Source organism: Pundamilia nyererei, unplaced genomic scaffold, assembly GCF_000239375.1.
Source record: "Pundamilia nyererei isolate P.nyererei 1_Seehausen unplaced genomic scaffold, PunNye1.0 scaffold00138, whole genome shotgun sequence".
In the NCBI taxonomy this organism is placed as follows: domain Eukaryota; kingdom Metazoa; phylum Chordata; class Actinopteri; order Cichliformes; family Cichlidae; genus Pundamilia; species Pundamilia nyererei.
In genome coordinates, this window is record NW_005187539.1 from 1,642,008 (window position 1) to 1,657,319 (window position 15,312).

The 15,312-nt window shown below is 38.0% G+C and overlaps 1 protein-coding gene and 1 long non-coding RNA gene across 2 annotated transcripts in view; both read left to right on the plus strand.

The window, feature by feature from the left end:
* Positions 1 to 9,078, plus strand: LOC102200985 (interleukin-21 receptor-like). The gene is made up of 8 exons (XM_005744072.1): positions 1 to 3,122; positions 5,105 to 5,240; positions 5,356 to 5,510; positions 5,668 to 5,819; positions 5,913 to 6,066; positions 6,430 to 6,529; positions 6,612 to 6,696; positions 7,852 to 9,078. The coding sequence occupies exons 1-8, from the start codon at positions 3,008 to 3,010 to the stop codon at positions 8,386 to 8,388; spliced, it is 1,434 nt and encodes a 477-aa protein (XP_005744129.1). The 5' UTR covers positions 1 to 3,007; the 3' UTR covers positions 8,389 to 9,078.
* A 1,067-nt stretch (positions 9,079 to 10,145) lies between these two features.
* The window catches only part of LOC102201462 (uncharacterized), an 11,077-nt gene continuing 5,910 nt past the window's right edge, over positions 10,146 to 15,312 (plus strand). Inside the window, exons 1-2 of the long non-coding RNA XR_312015.1 lie at positions 10,146 to 10,632; positions 10,714 to 10,876. This is a non-coding gene — a long non-coding RNA (uncharacterized LOC102201462). The remainder of the gene's footprint in view (positions 10,633 to 10,713; positions 10,877 to 15,312) is intronic.

Below are 15,312 nucleotides of genomic sequence, written 5' to 3' on the forward strand. Positions count from 1 at the left end.
GTTGAGATAAATTGGCAGAATTAAGAGAATTAAAACATTTCAAGAGCTCAGATTATTTCATATGGAAACGGTTCAATTTTGTTTCACGAACGCAAAACATATAGGTTTATGAATATGAAAAGGTTGAGGTGGTGTTGATTTGACTCTGTGTAGGTTTAGATGCAGGGAGAGGAAAGCTACAGGGCTTCAGCCACTCTCTGTCCCACCTCTCCCGATGACCTATCTGAAAGTGATACTTAGGTATTTCAGTGATGGAGTGCCTTCAAACAGTGATGTTGATAGCTTTGGTATGACGCTTGACCTTTGATTCTAGTCTAGTGTTTTGATTTTCTGTGGCTCATCTGCATGCATTTGCAAACATGCAAACAAAGCAAAGATTTTTTTTACATGTACTGAGCGATGTCTGTTTACTGTGAATGTGTCTTTTCTCACAATCTGATGTCTATCAGTTTCCTCTCCATGTCTAGTTCTCATTCCTGGTTTGTGAATTGTTCAACAAATGAAAACCTGCTCTTTGTAAAGTGAACATCCAAGTCTAGAAATAATAAGAAATTAAAGGGAAACCAGTGGAGGATCTCAGTCATCTGTCAGGATTATATAATAAATAAAATAAAGTGTCTGATGTAGAGAGGAGCAAGTGTATTTAAACTTTATAGACAGTTAAAAGAGCTTTTGAATAATTTCCTACAGTTGCTTAGTGCAGCTTCTTTAGCTGTGGGGAAGTGTGATCCATTTTATGTGCTTGACAGCTAGAATCTAATTTTTGGAGAATGCAATTTTTGTTTTCTAACTTCTCCTCTCTACACCAGATAGTGCCAGATAAGTATTCCCAAGAAAACTTAACAAGAAATGCATCTTGGGACTTCCTGTTTACTTTTATTTGTGGTTGTGAAACGGGAATGTTGAGGAGTTTAATTGTTGAATTGTTGTTAAATATGCTCATAACTCATTGAAACATATTGGTATAATTGCAGTGCAGTAGTAAAACGTCAGTATTTTAACAAGATGATGTATTTCTGAAATGGATGATACAAAGGACCTGTATGTGCAGCGCGGAGCAGCCATTTTCTGGCGAGGTCATCTGTGTGTTCCGGTATTGCAAGTAAACTGAGATTGCTGTGGAATATAAGTGTTTATAGAAAATGTATGTAACACTTCCACATTTTTTAAAGGAGCCTTGTGTGATTTAGCTCTTTGTAATTTGTTCTGCACAGAGAGAGGCCACTGCCGTATTTTTGTGTTTGTATTTTATTTCATTTCCCTTATTCCTCGCACTGGCGCATCTTTTTATTTATCGTTTATCCTGTTACTTTGCCACGCTACCTCTCATACTGTTGATGTTCAGTACAAGTCCATATGGCTGCCGTTTCACAAAAGTGAAGGTCAAAGGACATTTTTGTTTATTCAGTTGCCATTGGCAATAAAAACTGCACATTAAGAACCCCAGTAATTGTGTCCTGTGTGGCTAAGCATTTCCCAGGCTACATTTAAAGGACCTTGTAATAAGAATACAAAAGAATCTAAATCTAAAGTCCCCGCCAAGCTTGTTTTTACAGTTTTTGCAAACAGCTGTGTTGTTCAAAACTTTTTCCACACCAAATGAGATTTAAATCTTGATAAGGAAAAACGTTCAGAGACAGCCATCCTCTCGAGCCTATCTCTATCAACTTGTGGTTGGTAGCTTCACTGAAGTGTGAGAAACCCAGCAAAAGTCACAAGCAAACCAGTGCAGTAGTTCTCAGATTGGTATTTGTGTTCAGAGCTGTGTCCAGGATCTTCACTTGTTCTAGTGCTTAATTATCATTCTAACATGAAGCATTAATTCTTGTTGGGTTTTTTAGTTCCCATTTATGGGTTTGTAATTGTTGAGCTTTGGATGCCCATTACTTTACTGCACCAGCTCTATTTTGGAGTCTTTGAGTATGTTATAGCTCCCTCATGGTTTCCCTCAGTGTTCTCTCTGTCTCATCTTCCTGCTTCCCCTCTGATGTGGTTCATTCATGTTTCATTCCTTGTTTCATTTTTCTAAGCTGTTATTTTCTTGTTTATTTTCTGATAACTACTTTCCTCTTGTGCTTTGTTCAGAGTTTTACTGGAGGTCTGTGCCCGTTCCTTAATCACCGTTTGTGTGTACACCGTCCATTGTTTTATCCTGTTGGTTCTGTGTATCTTTTCTGGTTTGCTCTCTATATTTTGCTGAAGTGTTTGACTTGTTTTATTTTGTTTTTGGACCTTGGACTCATCTTTCAGCTTAATAAAAAGCTTTTTTTTCCTGCATTGGAGTTCCTTATTCTGTAACCTACAGAACACAGAAATTACTTGTTTGGCTCAATATTTGAAACCTTAAACAAGCATAAATTGTAAACTTGTTGCACTACATTATGGAAGACCATCAAACCACCAAAAAGTAAATACATTTAGGAAGAATAATTTTCTTTTTTTTCTTTTTTGACAAAGTTGATTTTTAAAAAAAGAAACTTGCACGTGCACTAAAGCGAATAAAAATGCAACCCTAAGTGACATAAAACAATGTCTCTTTAGGTTTTGTATCACGGAAAAAAAAACTTTAAAGAACCGGATAATCTTCAGAGACTGAACAGTTTTATTAGTACAATGGAACTAAATCAAAAGCACGTGCCCAAACCAAGAAGGCAAGAGGGGGAAAAAAACCCAATGACGTAAAAAAAAAAAGACTTCCTGTGATGTGATTGATAAGTTTAAACCTCAGCTCTCTGTCTCATTCACCGTCTGAGACATCAGTGGCACCACAGAGCTGAGGTAATGGCACATTTACTAAAATATCACTGAACTCATGTCAGCTGGTGAATTTATTCATTATGAAAAGTTATAAACTTGATGCATTTTATTTGTTATTTTCCTATGACAAGTGTAGTTTACGAAAAGATAAATTCCAATCTATTGTAATATAGATGAAATGGTACAAATTTCATAATACTGAAGAAGTAGATACATTGTAATGCAAAATTCAAAGAGGCTTTAAACATATATGTTTTATTCATATCCACAGAACGATACCTGTGTTCAAAAAGACATGAAGTGCTGGCAGCTCCTGTTTGGGCTTTGGTGCTACGGCATCCTTGCAATGAGCAGCGGGATCGAAGGTATTGCTCATTTGTATGGAGATGTTTTTCACTTAGCTATGGGAAGTCATTAGTAAGGCAGCTTATGGTTTATCTCATCTTGTGGCTGTATCATATCATCCTTTTCTTCCTACTATGATTAACTGCATAGCTTTTAATGTCATACATTCCAGTTGTCAGTAACAGTAGGAGGTTCAGAGGTTATGTTTAAATGTCAAATAGTCACACATGTGAGCTATCATCATATCACATGTTGTTGGTTTTGAGCTTTGATTAATATTTTGATTATTAAATATGGAAAGTAGCTTGATGTTTATCAAGTAAAATTGATTTTTATTTCTATTACTGTGGAGAAATGATGTACTTTTTTACTCTGCTACATATTTGACAGCTGGATATGCTGGTTATTTACCAATCAAGGTTTTAAATAAAAAAATTAATAGAGTGCCTTCTTAAGGATTGAACCTTTTAAGGGAGTGTGCACATGGGATGACTGAGCTGCTAGCAAGAGATTTACCCTCTAAACTGGTGATTATCAAAATTCAATCAATCAAAATGTATTTATATAGCACATTTTAAAGACCGAAGTACACCAAAGTGCTTTCCAGTAAAATCATGATACAGATAAAAAAATCACAATATAAAATATAAATTACAGATATAAATAAAATAAATAAAATATAAAATAATTACATAATCTAAATGCAAAGCCAGATGTAAATTACCCTAATTAGCCCTGAATGCCAGGTTAAACAAATAAGTTTTTAGACGTGATTTAAAAGACTGAATGGAATCTGATGCGCGAATATGAAGAGGAAGAGTATTCCATAAGCTGGGTGCAGCAACGGCAAAGGCACGGCCTCCTCTGGTCTTCAGCCGAGACCTAGGTTGCACTAAGAGCAGTTGGCCCGATGATCTTAGTGCTCTCTGAGGGCTATACAGACAGAGGAGATCAGCTAGGTAGTCAGGTGCCATATTGTTTAGAATTTTATAAGTAAACAATAAAATTTTAAAATCAATTCGGTATTTAATAGGAAGCCAATGTAAGTTGGCCAGAACAGGGGTGATAGAATCATACTTTCTAGTGCCGGTCAAGAGACGTGCTGCAGCATTTTGGACCAGCTGCAATCGCTGAAGAAGAGAAGACTGGAGGCCCAAGTAGAGAGAATTACAATAATCCAGTCTTGAAGTGATGAAAGCATGAATGAGTTTCTCCAGATCTTTGCGTGGTATATAAGGTTTAGCCTTAGAAATTAGGCGTAGTTGGTGAAAGCTGGTTTTTACCACAGTAGAAACCTGTTTATCTAGTTTGAAGGAACTATCCATGAAAACTCCAAGATTCCTAACAGCATCAGTGAGGTGGTTAGCAACAGGCCCGAGTGTGCCCGTCAGTTGTCCCAGAGGCATATTTCTATCAAAAACAATCATTTCTGTCTTCTTTTCATTTAAAGTAAGAAAGTTACGAGATAACCAGTCTTTGACATCCCTCAGACAATCAAACAGAGGATGTAGTAAAGATGAAACATCCCCAGTCAGGTGGAGGTAGATTTGAATATCATCAGCATAGCAGTGAAAAGAGACATTATGTTTTTCAAAAATGGAGCCCAAGGGCAGCATGTACAGAGAAAACAACACAGGACCCAATACCGAGCCCTGGGGCACACCACAGCGAAAAAGGGCAGAAGAAGAGGAATATTTTCCCATCATGACAGAGAACGACCTCTCAGAGAAATATGATTTAAACCATGATAGAACATTTCCAACCTTGCCAAAAGGATATCATGGTCAACCAAGTCAAAGGCTGAAGTCAAATCCAATAGAATTAAGACCACAGAGCGCCCAGAGTCAGATGATTACATGGTTAATTGTATAAGGCACAAAAACATAGGAGTATCCAGTGTGTGTTACCTTATCATACACAAGTATAGCATTGAAGTAATCAATACCAGAAACTGTGAAATAATAATTGAATATTTCTTTTCTTCTACTTTTTCTTTTTCTAGCTGATGTACCGTCATGGATGTGTGTGACTGACTATATACACAACATTACTTGTGTCTTCAACAACATCACTGCTATTCCATTGGGAAAGAACAAAACGAACTACAGCCTATATTTCAAGGAGAACTCCGAACACAAGTAAGTTTTTCTTAAATAATTACATAAAATACTTGATTCTTCTTACAGAATTGAAAGTGTGTGTTTCTGCTTCTAAATTCACAAACATGTCCATGTTCTGTTTTTGCTCCAAAAGCCCTTCTTGTCCACTTGTGGTGATGAATCACAATTACTACTGTGAATGTCAACTCAACAATAAGCTTTGGGCGGATTATAATTCCTATGAAATTGACATTTGTGATGAATCTCAATGCATCAATTTAGAAAATGAATTTATTTTAGTAAATCACAGTAAGTATGAATTACACTTGTAGTTGTTGATTTTGTCTTAATATGTTAATGTGCTTCATTTTTAATGATAGTCTGAAAAAAATATTATGCACCCCCTTGATGCTTAGAGGAACATTTTGATATACCTAAATATGATTTGATTGATATTTCTAATCAGTTCAGCTGAAACCTCCGCCTGAGCTTGTGGTCCAAGAAACAACAGAGACTCTCAACATTACATTTAAAAGTCGGTATGATGACCATTTATACCTTGGTGGTCACCTCATGTATGAAATATTACTTCAAACACCTGAAAGCAGTGAGAACAAAGTAAGATGAACTGTTATGTGCAGTATATTTACTAAGAATGTGTTTTATTCTAAAAGAATCAAACAATAATTGTTTCTTTAAACATTTCCACAGACTTTTACGGTTCCACCCCAAAAGAAGTTTGAATCTATTAATCGGAAATTGCACCTGAAAAATTGTGAATATTGCATTAAAGCAAGATATAGACCTCAAACATATAGTGAAACTTGGAGTGAATGGAGTCAACCAACATGCTGGGAAAACAAAGCAGAAGAAGGTAAAGGACACATTTTTCATAAGTAAAAAAAGGCCTCTGTTATCTGGAGCTTTCTAAAAATATGCTAACAGTAAAATTCAACTACATTTGCTTTAGCAATTTTATGACAATGATAAAGGAATGGATTTTTAGGTTTATTTAATGCTATTCATAATCACAAACATAGGTGGGACGCTGCTCGTGTGAAGCAGCCTTTTGTTGTCTTGTGAGGTGTTTTCTCTGAACAATGTTTATCAAAAACAAGTGCTGCTCTCTTCCCTTTCTCTCAGCGCTTTTGTAAAATAGCACAGATACTTGATAGATAATGGACTTGCTGCCATCTTTGTAGTGTGAGTCAATAATTCTGTGTAATTTCAGAACCAGAAACTTTATTATTATTATTGGCCAAATATCTGTTCCCACTGTGTCTGGTTTTGGGAGCTCTGCTGTTTGTATTCTACAGTCCAGCTGCAAGGTAATTCATCTAAGCTTTGGAATGATTGCATGTCTGATGAGGATAATGTGCCTCTTATTCATATTTTGTTTCTGTGTGGCAGGATGAAGATAAAAACTCTGTCCCACACGCCATCCCCGGCTCCTTTCTTTCAGCCTCTGTATCAGCAACATAAAGGTGATCTCCAGGTAAGGAGATAACATGAGTGATTTCTGAAGAAGCTTAATTTTAACTTCTATTAAAATCAATTAAGTGCAGGAATCCTAACATAAGGGTCACAATGGAAGCACAGTGCAAAATGACACGTTAGAAATGAGATGTAAGAAGACCACATAATTAATGATAGATGTGTATAAGCTTTATACACATCTATCACATAGTAATGATAACTTCACAGTGAATTGGTCAAGGTCCATGGGTAGGCAGATAATCTGCTGTGGTTACCCCTAACAGGAACATCTCTGGCATCCTTATTTATTTGATGTGTCAGTCAAAGACAGCATTCATAGTGTTTGTGACACTTTAGTAACATTCTGATGCTGCAAAAAATGTGAATACCAGCATATTGTCAAACTAGAAATGCAAACATGCTGAGTTTAGTGTAAGGATGTGTTCTGTCTATCATGTTGACCATCTGGTAACTGGTGATAAAAGAAAGCATTCAGCAAAATAGGATTTTGACAGTTCATCAGTCTTACTGAAATAAACCCAGTGGCTGGAAAGCAAACCCTCAATCGTGTGACGCAACTACAAGTGACTTTAGATAAAAAGTCGGCGCATCATTAAAACATTCGTCCTGTGCTACCATATTCATACCAAATTTTATGGCAAATCACACAATTTTTGCTAACACGATTCAGTTAAATACAGTTCATGGAAGCACAATACTCAACTCGGCACTAGAAATATGAGTTGAAGAGTTCAAGGTAATCCCCTCAGAAGCAGAATGAGACCTTTCAGTCAGAGCAGGAGTGGATGGCCAAATGATAACAAACAGTGCTAAAGCCTCACAAACAAGCATGAGAAGTCTGTTTCTGTTCATGTAGCGGTTCTACAAATGTCCCTCCTTGAGTTAGTTGTTAGACTTTATGATACTGTGTATCTGGCTGCTGTGAGACCAGAAATGAACCACTCAAATATGGTTGCAATGACAGATGGTAAAAACTGCAAGTAAAAAAATAAACACCCTAAGTCAAATTTGTAACGGCAGCATGTTACCATGACAAACCATTAAACATCTATACTGCATTGGTGCTTCATATTCTGAGAGTGCAGGTAGTACACAAGTGTGCTTTGTTCTACTGCGTCACACCTGATGCATCTTCATTTTGTTTAATTTGCAGGAATGGCTTTCTCCGAAAGGTAAAAATGTACTAATGCACAAAGCCGATGAGGGCATGATAAATGATAGAGTGGCTGTTGTGCCAAAACCCAACACGAAGGACCCAGAAGAGACCCAGACCTTCCTAAACCCTCCAGTGATTCAGCTGGCATTCCCTCAGTGCCAGACCTCCTACGTTGGCCTGCCTGGGATGGATATGGCTCCTGCTCCTATAGCTATGGTCTGTCCAGCTAACACCTCTTATACTCAGCTCCCCTGCTCCGTCTGGGAGAGGGGCAGGGAGGCAGAGATTGCCTCCTCTCCACCTGAAGATGTCCTGGATATCAGCTGTGTTGACTCTGGCTGCAGCTTTGAGGATGTGACACAAAGCCCAGAGTGCAGTTTACCAAGCAGTCCTGTTGTTGAGACTCTAGCACCATGTTACTGTAGTGATTACTGCATTCTTAACAAAACAGCTGAAGGTGTTGTTCCTGTTTTACTGTCTAAAGAGAGCAATGTAAAAGTTTCATCTGATTCCCAGCATGAGCGCGAGAGTTAAAGCAGGAAATGGTTCTGTCAGTTTGTTTGGAGCCAGAAAAATTCATAAGAGTGGTGGCACTGACAGCCACGGCTGTAGACCACATGGCAGGAGAGATTCCATGAAGTGGCTTGAAGCTGGCCAGTTCACTTGTTGCAAGTTGCTGTGTGTTCTTGATAGCAGCGGGTTTGTGCTTGAACTTCATACAACATTTACATCTGTTCAAATGTATGTGATTATCATTTTTTATGACAAAAACATAAAAAACACCATATAACACATAGAGTAGGCTTCTGCTTTGGCTGATTTGCATATGTTAACACTTGACGCATTCTGACTGCAGAATGTTAAGACTTGAATGTTTGTGAATTCCACTAGAGCTTTGGATGATATGATTTTCTGTAGCTGTATGGGGAAAGTGTTTTGTTCTGGGGGTTTTTTTTTTTCAATTTAATCTACCTTATTTGCAATATGTTTATACTTTGCATTTAGCTTTTACTAAGAAATCAACAATAAAAGAGATAAAGATCCATATCTATGCTTAAATCAGTAACTTTGTTCTTGTTTTACTGACTTATGAGAGATGTGTTTGGATCTTTCCTGGATCATTATCCATCTCCAAGTTGTTGTGCAGGTGATGCAAATATTCAGTGGAAACGATTGTTTTGAAATTTTCCTAAGGGAACAATAAAGTGTAACCTCAATACGAAAGTTTTACTATTTATTTCTCCAGTCAACATAACCAGTGCTGTTTTTGTGGGTCTTTTAGTCTAAAGCAGCTTTAATTTTTAGCCTGCAGATGACAGTCACCATGGTGGACTGGGATGCTTTGTAACAGCCATGGAAATTGCTTTTTCGTTTTATTCAGCACACATTGGTTTCTTTAACTGTCACTTCTAAGGTGAAGAATGATGTTAAATGTGACAGATTGAGAGGATACTATTTTCATACACATGCGTACAGCACACGGTGACAAATTTCTCCAGTTTTTCACACCAAAATGAGATCATTCAGAACAACTTTCTATTGATTTTCAGTTATTTCTACCATCTAATGGGATACGTGGCCCCAAATAATGCCAGCAAAATTCCCACTCACAGCATAACAGAGCCTCCAGAGTCCCTCATAGTACTGATAGATTTCTAATTAGTATGTAGCTTGGGCAGCAACACATATGTACCAAAAAAGTCCTTCTAGAAACAAATAATAATCGCACTTGCAGACCATCTAGGGGCAGAATTATTAGTTTTAGTGTATTTTATGTTTGTTTTAACTTTTGTTTTTAAATCACGTTTGTTTCAGTTAGTTTCCAGAGTGGATCTTCTTGTTTCACTTAAGTTATTTGTTTGAGAATATTTAGTTTTAGTTAGTTCAGTTTAGTCTTCTTAATCATTACTGTATGGAGAATATATGTCAGAGGTAAGATTTAGGAAAATCTGTAGCTATTACAATAAAGAAAAGTCTAACTTTTGAAATCAAGTGAAGGTAGTTTTAGTGTTTTAGCTTTTTTAATTGTATTTTTTAATAAACTAAAATATCATTCACATCTAGTTTTAATTTTCACCTCGGCTTTAATTAACTATTACAACTTTGATGAGAGCATATACAATCCATTTGTAGAATCACCATCAAATTGACTTTAGTCAAAAATAAGGTTTTGATTTTTTCCCATCCTGAAATTATATTTCTACCATCATTCACTGATGTTGTGCGAGTGTGTTAAAGATTTAAACTTAAAACTACAGTTCCCTGTGACTCCTTCGGCGGCTGCGGCCGAGCGGACGTTCAAACACCACCGAAGAAGAAGTCATTCGGCAGAATGGGGTGATTTAAATGTGGAGGTTTAACTGAGCTTTATATCGTATTTCTGGCCTCTCTAAGAATTTCAACACCAGGCTGTGGCTGTAGAAACTTTCCTTCCCCCCGGTGCTGCTGTCATCTGTTGGCGGCTCGTTGTGTGAGTAACTTTGGGTAATAACAAGCCCGACTTCTGCGGTTGTACACCATATTTGGCCGAAGAGGAAGCCGCGGCTGTAAACACTGACCCACGTTATCTGCGGCACCTGAAACAGCAGGGTGCAGGAGCACCAGAGGATGGTGGCCGAAAGGGACAAAGACATAAGAAAGCTGGGGTCCAAGTCAGACAAAAGTAAAAGTGAGCCGAAGGTGCTGCGGCTTTAGGTGGGCAGAGTGCGGCAGGATGAACTTTCCTGCTCTGTCAGCAGCGCTGAAAACAGCCGAACAACCACTGAGTCAAGTCTGGTGGTAAGTACAATGAGTCGATATTGAATTAGATGGAATCCACCCACTCATTTTTCTATTCATCTATCTGTTCATCACATGTAGGTGCAGCTGCTCCTGCACAAATTTCCCCCAAATGCCATGACACAGTGGCGGCTTTTCCCCGTCAACACGCCCACTGTGGTGAGCCCTCACCTGTTAAACAGGACCCCAGTGGCTATCATTGGTTGCAGGTGTGTGAGGCCAGTTTGCTGGACCAGCAGGGAGGGTAAGCATCAAGCCAAGTAACATTTGTCAAGAAAAACTATAAGAAAAAGATAAGCTGGGGCTGACTGAGTAATAACACTGACTAGGCAGAACGATGCTTCTCATGCGTGTTTGCAAAGTAAAACCCCCAGATAAGGCTGTTACAGTAGAAATACATTACGTGAGAAACGTGATTCGTGGACAGACGCCTGAAAAAACAGTCAGGTTTTAAAACGAACGAGGTAGTAACAGGTAATTTAGCTTCCCTCCTACACAACTACAGGTTTCAGTCGTTTGTGGTTGGCAAAGTGTGCATAGATTTACCCATGAAGAACCTGGGGCAAAACAGTGAGCTGAGACTGATTTACTGATACTGCAGTTTTAATGCCAGTCTTTAATCAGTCCGAGGAAGGACCTCCAAACACACAAGAACTTATCACATGATTTTCACTACACAATACTGCCCAAAGAACCCTAGAGAAAATCTGCAAAAAAAAATTCTACTAGTCTAAATTATCAATTCATTTATTCTCTTCCACTCATCCTTGTCAGGGTTGCAGGAGCCTATACAAGCTGTCTTCAGTTTGCACAGGTTGCCAGTCAGCCATAGGCCCAACACTTAGAGACCGACAACCATTCGCACCTATGGGCAATTTAGAGTTACCAGTTAACCTAACCTCACTAACTGCATGTCTTTGGACTGTGGGAGGAAGCCAGAGTACCCAGAGAGAACCCACACAAGCACGTGGAGAACATGCAAACTCCTGTGTGGAGTTTGCATGATGGTGGAATTGAACTCAGGACCTTCTTGCTGTGAGGCAGTAGTTCTAACCACCATGCTGCCAGTCTAAATTATGCTTTTTAAAAAAAAAAAAAAAAAAAAAATTTATATAGTAGTTTCATGTCAAGAGAGAGCATTTTGCCTTCGTTGATGGAGCAGTGTAGATGCACTGTGTCGTTGTGGATGTGGTGCAGGTTATGGATGAGGACGGTGAGAAGGACAGTTGTGCAGCAGAAGTGACAGATGGATTCAAGGTGAGGTGGGATTACATCAGGTTTTCAGGTCTGTAGTCAAATTAAAGAGGAGGTGGAGGTATGCACTGAGGAGAAGAGGAATGAAAGCCAGCAGAAGCATGACAGAATTCATGTGTGCGAATGAGACAGGGAGACAGATGTTAAGGTGAAGCAGCAATGAGAGGGAGTGTTCGCCCAGGGCGCCAAACAGGCTAGGACCGCCACTGAGCGGGTTGGTGTGGCAGAAGAGGATGCTGAGGATTGAGTGAGGTGGAGGCTGAAGAATAAAAATGAGAACTTAATGTATGCAGTACTCATTTTATACAAAAATTATCATGAAGCTAAAAAAGAGCATCGTGACAGATATCTTGAATGCTAGGAAAACAGGGAAGTGGAAAGAAAGGGAAACGAAACATGACTTAAGTGAGCAGCAGTCTCGAGTGCTTCACCTAACGAAGCAACAGCTGAACTGTTTTTCTAGAATTGTCTTATCTCACGTGTAGCAGAAAGGAGGAAATAGTCTGCTCAGACAAACACTTTGCACTACTGGAATCACTGTGCATGGTTTAGGCCAGGGAGCGTTCCCAGTGTGCTGGGAGGGAGCTCAGCCGGGGTCTTGGAGGTTAAAATCGGCTAATATCCAATTCAACCGCACTGGGTATTCACGATCTCTCTTCAGGTAATGTTTAGAAGACTTTACGGCTGCAGTGAATGTGTGAAAACTGCTTTCGAGTAACATTATGAAACTTTTGAGGGAAGTACTGAAAGTGGCTTCTTCATTTTAATGATTCATCGCATCGATGCTGAAGCACAGACAGCGCTGTGTGTCTAGGTGGAGGCTTTCACACCATCTTTGAGTGCGACCTGCCAAAAGAGGTTTTAGCACAAACGACAGCGCTGTTGAAAAAAGATTTTTTTAAATGTATTTAGATAAACATTTCATCCTCATAACTGTGCCCATTATTAACGGCATTTAATTTTACGACATTTTTTGATCACTTTAAATACATAAACAGCACATCAGTCAGAAGGAAAACATAAGTACACTTCTAGATTCAAATTGGAGTCATTAGTTCCAGATTAGGTGACACTGTCTAATTTAAATAATGTGCATCTAGGCTTTACTGCCACTTTAAGGTACTGGGGGTAAAAAAGTGTGGGGGCATTTCTTAGAATCTGGTCAAGAGCTAATAACATGTCTAAAATATATGAAACATATCATGACACTGTAAGAAACTCTTTCTTTTGGGCTGGCTTCGTTAACGATGTAAATTTCATTAAAATGTTGCAGGAGGATTTAAACAGCAGGAAGAAAATCCTCAAACATGTTGCAACAGAGACTGGTGCACATTTATGCAAAAAACTTCACAGAAATTAGTGCCGATTGCTTTCGTGGAAATAACCTCTGGTACCAAGAATATACTAAAATGAAAAATGTAACATGTGTTTGTGTTTTTGTTGAAAACAAATTTGAGAATATAAATTTCTCTTGCAGTGCCATTTAACGATCTATAGGCACTGTTTTAAACAGAATTATCAGTTTGCTTTTCTAGTTGTGGTAAAGAAGCCAAAATTAAAGCCGTAGGATTTATTTCTTTTTAACATAGCTGAGTTTCAAACAGCTCAGTTTGTTTAAAACTTATACATCTGACACTGTTGATGGCTGTCACTGTAAAATCAGCCTGTGAAATACATCGTCTTTAAGTCCAAACCTCTAGAAATGTAGCTTGAGGAGTTAAGTCACCACATGATCGTAAAACAGTGGTAACAAAGACATTTAAATTATAAACATAATGCACAAAATATACATTTTTAATTCAGTTACTTGTATATTTTTTAACTATCAGCCAGAACTACAAGCACCACCGCAGAATGTGTAGTCTTTAAAGTAATCTTTGTGTTATTTTTGCATTTCAGGTATTAGATTGTCAATACAAGTATCTAAAAATAGTCTTTTTTCCTGCATTCCTTGAAGTCCTTCAAATCTTTCATTTCAGTGATGTGTTGTGTCATTAAAAACAGTGATCATGGAGAAGCCTGTCACTGAGAAATGCATCCTTTCTTTTCCCAAGTGATGCTAATGACATATCTTTACAGCCTTCTTTCTACAGCCTGGTGCACAATCTTCATTTATTTGAGTTTTTGTCGGGATTTTCTCTTTATTGTCTCTGAATATTGAGTATTTTTCTTCATCACTTCGATGAATAAGTCACTGTTGCTAACAATCGGGCTATCCTGCCTACTGCCTTTCTAGCTTGAATACTTGGAAAAAGAACGATGGTGGGCCCGCTTACTTACCCAACAAAATTTATTCTACCCTTTTGACATTTGCTGAGTCAGAAAGATGTAGGTTGAAACCTCTTTATCAAGATGCCTTTTATAAATTATAAATATTTGATTCATAATTAGTTTTGAAGATGTTATCACAGTCACTACTTAGAAAACCACCAAGTTACTGTCCCTTAAGAAAGAATTCAGACCCCTGTACTTTAAAAAAAAAAAAAAAAAATCTGTTTTGGTTTTAGTGACAAAGTGAACTCGTGTTTTTAGAAATGTTTTGCAGGTGGCTTTAAAGGTCACAGGTCACGTTCTGGTTAAATTCTGGTTAAGTAAATTCAACCAAAAATTAAAAAGACATCATCAAAGCACAGATCTCTGGTGGTTACAACACCATCACAACCAGAGATCTGTGCTTACTGTTAAGAAATAAATCATGATACCACTACCATGCTTCAGTGTAGTGATGCAGGTTTTGGCACTACTGATGGGAAAAATAAAGAATTTATATCCCTTTAAGAGATAGATGGGTCTGAATACTTTTGAAATGACTGTAACTTCAATTGAAAAACACAATTAAATATTGAAACTTTTAAACACTTGTGTTCAGACATAAAGATTTTTGTATCCAGTTAAGTTTAATTATAATAGTGTTTTAACACATATCAAAGACATACTCTGCTACAGCCACAAAGTGCATCTGGTAAGTTGATCTGTTACCATAGAGTTAGCTTATATTAAAGACAACGTTTAAAGTCATGAGGCTAGCATGTGTGTAATTTAAACCTGTGAACTAAAAGCTCAGGCATCACACTACTCATCCAAGTGACAGTCTCAGCTGACTGCAGGTTTCCCAAATCTTGTAAACTGTACATTCGCATAATGACTGAAACCAGCGCCACTGAAGGAACAATGGGCTGGGAGGTCAGTTCCTTCATCATAATTATGGAGATTCTCATTAACAGTGATCAAGGCCTACTGATCAATGGCCATGACTACCATTAACAGATACTCTGAAGCTCCATTCCATAGATTTTTTTTTTTTTTTTACTTACAAAACTTTTTGTATGAGGTCACAGCAAATGAATCCCCCCAAAATGGGCATATATAGATGTGACTGTGAGCACAGTAGCTTGAGCCACGTGCTTTTCAAAGCTTCTGTCTGTC